This window comes from Xenopus tropicalis, chromosome 4 (genome assembly GCF_000004195.4).
Source record: "Xenopus tropicalis strain Nigerian chromosome 4, UCB_Xtro_10.0, whole genome shotgun sequence".
Taxonomy (NCBI): Eukaryota; Metazoa; Chordata; class Amphibia; order Anura; family Pipidae; genus Xenopus; species Xenopus tropicalis.
The window spans coordinates 21,107,140-21,120,056 of record NC_030680.2 but is presented as its reverse complement, the minus strand read 5'-3'; the positions used below and the strand labels follow the sequence as shown (position 1 = coordinate 21,120,056).

General features: G+C 42.8%; 1 protein-coding gene across 1 annotated transcript in view; it reads right to left on the bottom strand.

Annotated features, from left to right (window-relative positions):
* lgr4 (leucine-rich repeat containing G protein-coupled receptor 4) overlaps positions 1–12,917 on the bottom strand; it is an 80,289-nt gene that overhangs the window by 37,506 nt on the left and 29,866 nt on the right. The window contains 1 exon segment of the mRNA NM_001126498.1: positions 5,931–6,002. Within this exon segment, the coding sequence (NP_001119970.1) occupies positions 5,931–6,002 (72 nt within the window).

Sequence of the window (12,917 nt, the reverse complement as noted above, 5' to 3'; positions counted from 1 at the left end):
ATTCAATAGTTCCCCTTTACCATGAATGCCCTTCTATGTTCTAACCTCTACACACTCCCCACCTGCCACTATTACAATGATTTAAAAGAATATAATTCTTCGCTCCAGTTACACAAACATTTTACTGGGGCCCATATTATTTGGCGGCAAGGTAACTGAGCAATGCAGCAGACCGTGGAACATGGATAATCAAGAGATAATCAACAGATACCAGTTATTGGAAAGTGGGTATGGGGGTGGCTGAAGGTAACGATTCTACGGCTGCTGGTATATTGTTGTATATTGAAGAACTATCTGCTTTCTTTGTCACATTACTAATGTGGCTGGCAGTGGGAGTACTGTTGTCCATGGCATGTTTATAGAAGTGATCCGATTCTAGAAAGAGTAGCCATAGGTGACAAAGTGAGTGAATTTTTGGTCAAGGTCCCTGGAGCTGGATACTAGTTCTTCCATTCTCATTAGCTGGTCCATGTCTTTAGACAAGTCCATGTCCTCCAGACCTATGTTTTATTTTTTGTCCAGCACCCAGTGAGGACAGTTCTGGACAAATGTTATTGGTAACTACAACAAAAGCCCTTCTGCACCCATTATCAATATATAAAGGACTTTAAGACATTAAGCTATCAAGATATGCCCTCCCTTCACCAAATGTAATTGGTGTCTTAGAATAATTGTCTTAACTATAGAGATGGGGCCTTGTTTAGATAGATGGGTTGGCATATTAGGAGGCACAAAGATGATTAAACGTGAGCTTACATGCAGGTATAGTTATAGAGAAAAGGGTAAAATATTCCTCCCCAGACCTGACGACCAGTGTTGCTTTGTCCTTTGAAAACACCATATGCAGCTAACTTTACTGTTGCGCATACCTTTGCAAACCATGAAAATACCTTGCATGCCATTGTAGTGGCACAATTTGTCAACATCTGTCTGGCAGCGAAGGAGTTACGGCAGCATTAGAAGTAGCCATCTGGCAGAGCCGCAGTAAATACTTTATTGTGCACACAAAAGGCATAAGTTCAAGGTGTAAAGCGCAGGAGAAATAAATACACACTTGTAGTTGAGTAGAAATAGCTCTACCCAAGCTGGGTGATGGCAAGCAAACATTCCAGGCACCGGGATAACACCTTCCAGTCTGGACGGCCCTCTGTGGACATTTTTCACACCTCAACAGCTGGCAGACTGTGCTGTCTCTATAAAGGATGATCAAGAACTTAAAAAAGAGCTTTCCAACAATGCTTCTTTTGATGGTGGGGCTGGCCACAAAACAGTGGCTAGGGAGATTTTTACTTAAAGATGAGTGAAGCTTGGAGAAAATGCTCTTCTTCATAATCTTGGAAGACTAGCTTATGGGTCAATGGGTTGTGATTTCTGGAGAAAGCTGTGTACTTGCGTGTATGCACAAAGACTCCAGCACACACGAACAACATACTGTGTGGACACTGTGAACCGGTAACAGGTAAACAGGTGGAAGGGAGATATATTTCCCCTAGGTTCATTTCCTACTCCCTCATGTATAGTGGTGCTGAGTGGGTTAATTCCCCAAAGGAATCACACCTGGGGAATAATTAGCAGGCTAGATAGGCCTGCAGTCAGAGAGTGGGGGGCTGGAGCTGAGACTGAGGACTGAATTTGCTGTGTGAGGGTCTGTGCCTGCCTGAAGCAGCTTGGAGCATTTTCTCCCAAACAGAAGGACTCTCAAAAGGTACTGTGACTCTGGGGAGTTGTGTCTTTGGTTTAGCCGGCAATCCCAGTAGGGGACCGGTAATAGAGAGGGAAGCACCCTGTGTATTAGTTAGAGCCCAAGTGTGGCAAGGGTTTTGTTTACTTTTGTTTTACTTATGCTTCTGCTGGATTCCAGAGTCAGTCACTATACACAATAAAATGGACTGTATTCACCTAAAAGACTGTCTGTATGTCTGATCTCGCTTACAAACACCCAACACCTTACACTCTGTACAAAATGTACACAACAATGCTAATGTTTGTGCTTTAAACCTAAGGGCTCTGGCACACGGGGGAGATTAGTCGCCCGCGATTAACTCCCTGTTCGCGGGCGACTAATCTCCCTGAGTTGCCTACCCCTGCCATCCCACCGGCGAACATGTAAGTCGCCGGCGGGATGGCAGACGCGGCGGGGCAATTTCCGGAAATCGCCGAAAAAGACTCGCGCGAAATTGCGCCGCCGCATGTGCCATCCCGCCGGCGACTTACATGTTCGCCGGTGGGATGGCAGGGGTAGGCAACTCGGGGAGATTAGTCGCCCGCGAACAGGGAGTTAATCGCGGGCGACTAATCTCCCCCGTGTGCCAGAGCCCTAAAAGGAGTAAGAAGAAACTTTTTTATGGAGGAAGGTCCAAGCTATATCTATCACCTTCCCACCAAAAAAAGTTGGATTGGGAGGTCACCTTTTGTTTTGCTTGTCTAGATGGGATAATTTCAATATTGCCACACAGGTTGTCACATTAAATGACCTGGACATCTGGAGCAGCTATATGTTGGTTTCCCTTAGTGGAGAAAAATTGCCTGCTACAGGCCAGGTTTACAGATAGGTAAGACAGGTGCCTGATTATTTTCTTGGTCTTCTTGCCCATTGGAAATATAGGGATGGGCCTGCACTTAGTTTCCTAGGAAATAAAAAAACTACTCCAGCTTTGTGCCATACCAATACAAATTCCCTGTAGATAAACAGAATTGCCCCTTGTACCACTCCAGACCACGCCGTCAGCCTACTGGTCCATGCATAGCCCCATAACCATTTTCTGCCCAACTTGGAGCCAATATTGGCCGATGTGTCCCTAGCTTACATAACACAGAATGCTTTGGATAATAAATGTGAATCCTTTTAACATTCGCTGTCGACAGTTGAACACTCATCTGGAAGCAATCTGCAAATGTCTGTTAGGCAGCATCAACCAAAGCAAGCGAGCAGGCCACCAGGGGTTGAGCAGAGACATTCACACACTCGGGGGGGAAAAAATTACAGCCTACGCTAACCGCACAATTTACCAGCCACACTTTCACCTAAATTAAGCTAAAGCCAAGATGGTAAAAATCCAGAATATATTTATATTGTAGCCTGACAGAAAGTTGTATTTACAACAACGGCTGCTATCAACAACATTGCCGGATAAAGTTGAAAACTCTAATTAGGCATGCTGGCATAAAGCCTTGCAACATATCCCCCCACAATGGTCATACAAGTGACACAGCCCTTACTAACCCAAATGGCTGGGGCTTACCTGAATAATGCAGGCAGGGGTTTGGACAGGTAAGAGTATTATATATAAGACCAACTCTAGAATCAGCTCTGGGCAGGGCCCTTTGACCTTGCCTTGTTCCTGCTTGTCGCATGAGAGAACATACTGGTTTTATAAATAAACTGTAATAATTTAATAAGTGTTCTGATTAATTACAGTATGCAGAAATGCAACCAGGGAGGTACCTGGCAGAAGCGAAAGGGTGGAGTGCAGATATCCTCCTACTGTGTGCAAATTTACTAGCACCAGGGAACATGTAGTTTTATTTATTTAGCACGCAAAGCCTGTAATACAGGGAGGGCAAAGAGGCGCTGCAAGGAAAAGAGAATATAGAATTGATTTGGTGTCTGTCTATAGGCCTGTGCTGGTCAGAGGAACCCTTATGTCTATGCCTTAATGGAACTTTGCATTTGTGTCTCAACCCTTTCTCCTTATAGAATATAAGCTCTTTTGGGCAGGGCTCTCTTCCCCTCTTGTATCGGTTATTGATTGCTTTATATGTTACTGTGTTACACTTATTGTACAGCGCTGTGGAATTATATTGGTGCTTTATAAATAAAATGTTAATAATAATTTACACCTATTATTAGAACCTCAGCAGACAACAGGAGAGTGCTGTGCTCTGAGGTTATGTAGTGATCCCCAACTAGTGGCTTGTGTTGCTCTCCAAGTCTTTTTACATTTGACTGTGGCTCACGAGTAAGAAAGGTTGGGGACCCTAGGGTTAAAAGTTGCCACGGTCCTGTAACCCATAGCAACCAGAGTTTTGCATTCATTATTCTAATGTTACCAGAAATTTGTTACTTGCTGTAAAATGGTAAACAATCAAATGTCTTAATTCCATGTATCTGTCACACAGCCCACAGCAGTGGTGGACTGGCCTCCGGCACACTAGCAGCAATCCCGGTAGTGAGGCGGATCTTTGGATTCGGGTCCTTCATATTGTTTAAATCGGATGTGAAAGACTTGATGACAAGCTGCTGGGGTTGGCTTTTGATCACCCACGTGTATACGTTCAGATTTTTGCCTTCTTCCAACGAACGCTTGGATAACGGTTCTACGTTTAAATGCATCTGAAACGAACATTCAGACTAAAATTGTAGGATAAAGCCCTTAAAATACAAATGGGAGGATGTTCTGAACATGGAATAGTTGTCAGGCACCAATCGTACGAAAGGGACTTTCATTGTAGGTCCCCCAAGGATAGCATCTGACACACAATACATCGTTAGCCGACCTCAATTTTCTAACCTGGCCAAGCTTACTAAACGACAGACCGTCATGGTATGAAAATTATTGGAACTATGATTCGGAGCCCACACACGGTTCAAAAAAGAGACAAATCTAGGTTTCGTATGATTTTATCGGTACGTGTATGGCCGGCTTTAGGCTTATGCTCAAAATATGGCATCAAAATTCTGATTTTATAGGTCTGATTTTAAACATTCTAAGAAAAAAAAAACCAAAAAGAATGGAGCGGCCATCCCACCATGGTCCATAGGCCGCAGGAAGAGTATAAAGCTGCTACTTTTTCTTTATTTGCTTGGGGTTCTCAGCCCTCAACATCATGGCCTTGGAGCAGGTAACAATTCAATCACGTAGCACAGAGATCCATGCAGGCATATTAGCTTTGAAGCTGCTAATTATAAATTCCAATTGAGTCACGCCCTTTGTAAAGCATGAAAAAGGATTCACCAGAAAGCGTGATATTCTCATTTTCTGTAACAGGTCGTCTCAGGACAGAGGCAGCTCCTTGTGACTGATCACCCCCCGTATAATGACAACTGGAAAATATGTCACTAAGAACAACATTCAATGTGTTCCCATATACCTGAACAGCCCTGGTTAAATCAGAGGGCTTCTAAAATGACTCTGAAACACTATTATAAGAAGGACCCTCCGTAGATGGCGGATATAGGAAACATATATTCAGACTGCCCTTAAAGGGGAAGTGAAGAGTCAAAGGCAACTTTTTTTTTTAAATTTACAACCAAAGGCAGCTCCCAAACTGCATCACTGGCAACTACCCCAATGACAGTTGCCCTATAGCATGTCTAGACCTGTGTTGGTGGGCAGATACTTGGCTGTGTCACTTTACTTTGCTGGTTGCATCATGGGGAACCTTAGTAGGGTGAGTTAATTAAAATCTTGTAAATGTGTTTTTCATATTATGTTTATATATTAGGGATGCACTGAATCCAGGATTCGGTTCAGAATTTGGCGATTCAGATTCGGTCGAATTTAATCTGAATCCTAAAAATCACGTGACTTTTTATCATATAAACATGAAAATGTTTCCCATATTTCCCAAATTCGGCCAAACCCTTCATAAAGGATCCAAAAAAAGTTTGATTTGGTGCATCCCTATAATATAATATAATTATATATATATTATATATATTATATATATATATATATATATATATATATAATTTTTTTTTAAAATATTATGTTATATAGCTGAGAGAGCCTGAACCAAAAATTTTGAAAACTGCTGCCTTAGAGACAGACAACCCAGGTCTTTCCAAAGAAATATTTACTTTGCGCAGAGCCTATTATACTGAATGACAATCATATAATAAACTGAGAGACCATCGGAATACAAAAGCAGGCTGTTGCCACTAATAGCATGGGACCCCATATCTATAACATAGGTATATATTCACTTACAGTTCTTCAAGGTACGGAAACCCTTTGAATGCGCCTTCCGGTAGCTTGGTGATGTTGTTCATACTGAGGTCTCTGTGGGGAAGAAACACTGCATTAGAAGCGGATAACATGAAAGCCACGCATGATGGGCATCTTGGGCCTCCAAATACTGCTGAATGACAACTGCCAGATAAAAAATTCCCATCGAGCTACACTGTAAAGCCGCTGTCATCACCCTTCCTCCTCCTTTGGCTGAAAGGCTGCTGTACGTAACATCTATTCATGTGCCGAGGGATACAGCAGAGCCAACATGCCGTCCTTGGGGTCACAATCGGGCCTCCCCACGCAGCCTCCCACCAGTCACTGCTTCACATGGAATTTTAAACTAAATGACACTGTCCTCTCTCTCTCTCTGGCATTATATGGTGTAAACAACACAAACTCATCTTTCAAACCAAGATCTGCAGCTATGGAGAGTCCTGCTCTATTTTAAGGACGTCAAGCTGTGTGTGTGACAGGACGGTGACAGGCACATCAGCAACTGGAAGTCCGTTCCCTCCATGCAAAGGATAACTATGCATATTAAACTTACTCAAAACCTATGGATATTAACTTCATTACCCAGTACTTTGCTATGAAATCTGGCATTCATTAATTTAGATTGTCAGCTCTGTGGGATAAAGGAATTTCTCCTTCTGTGCCTCTTTACACTTAAGGGCTGATTTAGCAAAATTCGGTTTGTGTTATTTTCACAGTTCGAAAAAAAAACGTGAACACGAATATACTGCAGAATATTATCAACATGTATTTATAAAGCGCCAACATATTCCGCAGTGCTGTACAATAAGAGGGTTTATACCTTGGACATACCAGCCCAAAACCACCACTCACCCCTACTACTGAAGATCTGAGCATCATCTTTTCCTGCTCTGGGCTGCTGTTGCCTGAGCTTAGGGACCGAGTCCCATTATACAGTACAGATACACAATATAAAATTCACAGCACAAGGCTGATTAATAATTCAATCCAATTACCAGTTGCCTGGCAGCACAGAAACCAGTGCATTCAGCATCAGAACCTATTAATAAGTTTCAGATTCTATGACAGATGCCACCCCACTTTATGCTAATATGTTGATTATTTCCAACATTCCCTAAGCTTAGCTTCTCAACAGCAGCCCAGAGTACACTGAACACGTGCAGTGTCAGTGACACTCAAAAGATGGGGAGCTCCTGTGCAAAACATTAAAGCCATGGATCATTACTATTAGGGCTGCGGATATAGAAGACCATCGTATAAAATACAGCCATATTCTTTTTAGGCTTTATTTCTCCATTAAAATGCCTGGGATTTTTTTGTTTTTCTTTTTTTCTAAAAGAGTTGCCATAGTCATAGACTTTCTGGCAGAATTCAGACGGCAGGGAACTGATTTATTTCTGCATCATGTTTTCGAGACATCAGGCTTCCCATAGACCAGTGGCCAAAAAACCAGTCTGAACGCTGCAAACACATGTTCCATATTCTAAAATAGTAACCGGTTATGATTTATAGTCGAGTAAATGTGGGAGTTTAGCAACGCGGTAATGATGTGATGCACAGATAAAACGCACTGGTGTTTTAGTTACCAAGTGAAACAACAAGTGAGCGGGGAGTACAGCCATGGCCCATAATGCACCACCAAAGCCAAGAGTTTAAATGCTGCCTGTTCCATTGAGGGATTCTCACTGCAGCCCTAATTAAGATGCTTAAGCAGCTGCATTTCCTAATTTATTTGTTTCTATGTCAGGTAATGCACTGCTCCCTGAGAACAGGGTAACCATGCAATGATCTGGCAACTGATTGACCAGTTAGTGGAATAATGCAAACATCCTCCATTAAGCGCCAAAGTCCAAGTGAGAGGTTAGCAAAAGCAACTTTGCTGTGACTACAGACAGTTGCATAAAAATTGTAGACCTACTGCACGAGGTACATTTTTGGCTACTGAACTGGGGAAGAGATACAGCAGCCCTTTTAAAACACACCACGCTAACTAGGTCTTGGGAAGAAGGAACTCTCAGCCAAACTCTAGGACTGGGCTTTCCAAGTGAAGGCTAGGGGCCATACATGGCCCTGCTAGAGACTTCTTACAGGCTTCTATTCTGTTCAAGGGTACCATAGACGTCTTTATTTCTCTTCGCTCCCTGATATTTCAGTGATTTGGGCTGTAAGCCCAAACAAAGAGAACAATAGAAAAGTGGTCATAACATGCATGTCCTTCATATAATTGTTTTTTGGCGTGTGGCTTATCGGTTTGATATCCTACAGGAATGGCCAATGTATAGGCACCATAAGACATCCATTTAGGGCAGGGGTCCCCAACCTTTGTTACTGGAGAGCCACAGTCAAATGTAAAAAGACTTGGAGAGCAACACAAGCACCATAAAAGTTCATGGAGGAGCCAAATTGGCTATTAGGCAGATTGGCTATTAGGCAGCCTCTATGCACACTATCAGCTTAACAAACTGAATGATTTCCATAGCAATTCTAGTTCTATCCAAGTTATCACTGGGCAGTGGCCACCAAAACACCCAAGATATATAAATTATGGCTACCTGGCATCTATAGCAGCCTCCCTTCCTTGGAGCCAAATTTAGAGTCGCACAAACAACAGAATATTTCCCTTAAAAGGAACAGTAACACCAAAAAATGAAAGTGTATAAAAATAATTACGATATTATGTACTGTTGCCCTGTGCTGGTACAGCTGGTGTGTTTGCCTCAGAAACACTACTATAGTTTATATAAACAAAGCTGCTGTGTAGCCCCGGGGGCAGCCATTCAAAGGAGAAAAGGCACAGGCACATAGCAGATAACAGATAAAGCCCCATTATATTCTACAGAGCTTATCTGTTACCTGCTATGTAACCTGTGCCTTTTCTCCTTTTTTCCAGGTTAAATGGCTGCCCCCGTGGCTACACAGCAGCATATTTATATAAGCTATAGTACTGTTACTCTAGCAAATACACAACTTTACCTGTGCAGGGTAACAGTACATTATATTTTAAATATTTTAATACACTTTCATTTTTGGCGTTACTGTTCCTTTAACAGCACGGCTACTTTTCATAAGAAAAGGAATACCCTCAAGCATCCCACAAACCACACACAGCTAAACATATAAAAAGAAAACACACAATCATATGACAATAAAACATATTGTGTTTCTATTTGCATTGGCAAAGGTCCCGAATATGAAAAGGATAATCCTTGCTCTCGTATTTTAAGCATCACTTATCCGCAGGCTCGTGACTAACGATGATCATGCTACACATTGCCCTGCTAGACTCAAGGTCGTGCCAACTGGACGCCCATTTGTGTCGGCATGACAATCCAGAGGGCTGCAACGAAGTTAAATTACAATTTAATATAAGGTACATAGCTGATGTGCCCCACTGTAAAGGCAACTGTTGAATATAAACATGAATCATCATAAGCAATTATAGCCTGGTGTATATAGCTCTTTTTCTGGGTGCCATATTTAATTCCAAGTCTGCCACTCTATATGTGACCAGCATATCTTCTGAACCCAGTGCTGGAGGCAATATATACGTCAGGCTTAAGGAAGTGCCTACTGTTCAAGTTCTTAGCCCATGATAAGGGGGGCACAGCATTTACTCAAATAAATCACATGCACCGGGGGCTATTAAGAGTATTTGGCTGCTCGGTGCACTGTAATTATACCTATAGGAAATAATAGTAGCAGTGTCGGCACAACACAAATAGGATGCCTGCCCCGGAGGCAGAAATGTCCAAAATGTATCCTTTTCCATCTGAGGGAGGAAACCCATTCTGTAAAATTCTTTTAAAGGGCCTCTAACACCATGAACGGTTTTTATGCCCTAAATAATAATGTGCTCTCAACCAGCACCAGTAATGTCCAAGGTTGCATAGCAGATAACAGATTAAATGTTCATATTACAATGGATTTAGAATTCCAAATGGAGATAAGCATGTGTCATTTGTGGCTCCATACATGCATATAAAAGAAGAAGAAATATTCCATTTGCTAGAACTGGACAAAGAAATAACTTCAATATAAATAAAACATTTCCAGTTGATGGCATAACTGGACCTTTAAAGTGTTGACCTGAAGACACTTGTGGCAACTTTCAAGGGGCATTTACACCACAGGAAGTTCTGCCAGGCATAGTGTTACAGCCAATTACAGTGGGTTCCCTGCTTCACCCTGTTAAACAGAAATTCATCATGAAACCGGGATCCCATTTTTCCCCCAGTGGGAGAAGCTTTCAATCAGCAGCTTGAAAGATGTTTATTGTGCTGCTCAGTAATGCGTTGCAGGCCTCTTGGCAACATATCACAGCCACGAAAGGGAAAGGCTTAATAAACTAAAACAAAAACAAATGCTAAACAACTTGCTATAAAATAAAAGTATGTTGTAACATCCATAAATGCACATGTACAAGCCTCCATCTACCCAAGGCAACGTCTCCAGACTGCTCAGCTACAAAACCAAGATGATTCTAGCAGACCGACTGCGGCGCATAAACTGGGAGTTGCAAAAATGGCATAAGGCTCATCTCTGGTCTATAGGCAAGGTGTCTGGTGTTAAGGTGGCCATAAGAGTGTCTCTTCTCCAGATATGCCCACCTAGGGTGGGCGATAAGATTGTTTGGCCCGAAAATGGAATTATGTTGGGCATAGAGGCCCCGTAATCAATGAAAAAAGTTAAACCTGTCTGAACAACACCTGGACGACATTCGGCCAAATATCAATCAGGGAGGCCAATCACAGGGCCCCATACACGGACGGATAAGCTGCCAAATCAGTCTAAAGGCAGTGGCACACTGGATTAGTCGCTCGCGATAAATCTTCACTACCGCAGTCAACTAATCTCCTACCGGAAAGAATGTAAATCGCCGGAGGAATGAAATATGTGTCACTAGGGTTTGCCGAAGTCGCCCAAAGTTGTCTCGCAAGGAAACTTTGACCGTATCGGGGAGATTATTCGCCCACGATGGTAAAGATTAATCACGGGTGACTAATCACCATGTGTGTCTCTGCCCTAAAGGACTCAAATCGGCACCTTTAGGGCAGTGACATGCAGCGACATATCTCCCCGCAATGTCATCCCACCGGCTAGAATGTAAATCGCCGATTGGATAGCATACATGTTGCTGCAATCTCCCGCAGTAACCCCAACTTCCAATGAAGTCAACTTCGGGTGACTGCGGGAAATTGCAGAGGTGAGTTTGACATCCCACCAGCAATGTACATTCTAGCCGGTGGGATGGCATTGCGCCATGTGTCACTGCCTTTAGGCTATGACACTACACACTATTGTGTGCTGGCCTACAATCTGCTACAATTTTACATTATAATCTCTCACCCCAGCTGTCCACCTAAAAAGAAGCACCTTCCCTGAAGTTGTGATTTGTTATGATACCCTGATGCCCTGAAGAGGTCAAGAGATAAGAGTTGCTTGATGATAACGAGTGCTCATCAATCAGCCATATCCTCTGGTGACCTCTAGGGAACAGGGCATCTCAAAGCACACTAAGGTAGCCCAAGTCAATATTCTCTTCACTTTGAAAGTGATACCATCATTAAAAAAAAAAAAATTCTGGGAGTACCAAACAAGGTGCAACAATGCTCACACTGACTTGAATAGGAAAGTAGGAGGTTTTTCAGACTCTGACCAAAGCATTGTTTAGCCACAAAGCATTTACACTAGTGTTCCCCAACCAGTGGCTGGTGAGTAACATGTTGCTCATCAAGCCCTTGGATGTTGCTCTCAGTGCCCCCAAACCAGGTAGTTAATTTTGAATTCCTGACTTGGGGGCAAGTTTTGGTTGAATAAAAACAAGATTTACTACCAAATAAAGCCCCTGTAAGCTGATAGTGTGCCTAGAGGCCCCTAATAGCCAATCACAGCCCTAATTTGGCTCCTCCATGAACTTTTAGGGCTCTGGCACACGGGGAAGATTAGTCGCCCGCGATTAACTCCCTGTTCGCGGGCGACTAATCTCCCCGAGTTGCCATGACCTGCCATCCTGCCGGCGAACATGTAAGTCACCGGCGGGATGGCACACGCGGCAGCGCGATTTCCCGAGTCTTTTTCAGCGATTTAGGGAAATTGCGCTACCGCGTGTGCCATCCCGCCGGCGACTTACATGTTCGCCGGCGGGATGGCGGGTCATGGCAACTCGAGGAGATTAGTCGCCCGCGAACAGGGAGTTTTGTCGCGGGCGACTAATCTCCCCCGTGTGCCAGAGCCCTTATGGTGCTTGTGTTTCTCGCCAAGTCTTTTTACATTTGGCTGTGGCTCACAAGTAAGAAAGGTTGGGATTTACACCTTCACTTTATTACTTTTCCCCATACAGGTCACACTGGGACTAAAGAAGCCAAGATTTCTGTTGAACCCATGTATTTGTAGGCGACTGTACTTCCTTATACCCAAAAAGACAGTAGCCAAGTCATGTTTTATGTTTATAATGATCAATATTTTAACATAAGGCCCAGTCGCTGCCTTCAAGTGTTCAAATCCAGACAGGACACTACGTGGGATTTCTCGGTGTCCTTCCCGAACCCCAAAAACAAACAATTCCTGATCAAATGAAGTATAGTGTGAATGTAATAGGGACCTTTGGCTGTAAGCTCCCTTGGGGCAGAGACTGATGTGAATGTTTTATATAACCTCTGCAAAACTCTACTATAAAGAATAATACAGGTATAGGACCAGTTATCCAGAATGCTTGGGACCAAGGGTATTCCGGATAAGGGGTCTTTCTGTAATTTGGATCTCCATACCTTTAGTCTACTAAAAAAAAAAAATCAATAAAACATTAAACCCAATAGGAATGTTTTACATCCAATAAGGATTATTTATATCTTAGTTGGGATCCATTACAAGGTACTGTTTTATTTCTACAAAGAGAAAGGAATTCAGTTTTAAAACTCTGAATTATTTGATTAAAATGGAGTCTATGGGAGACAGGCTCTCCGTAATTCG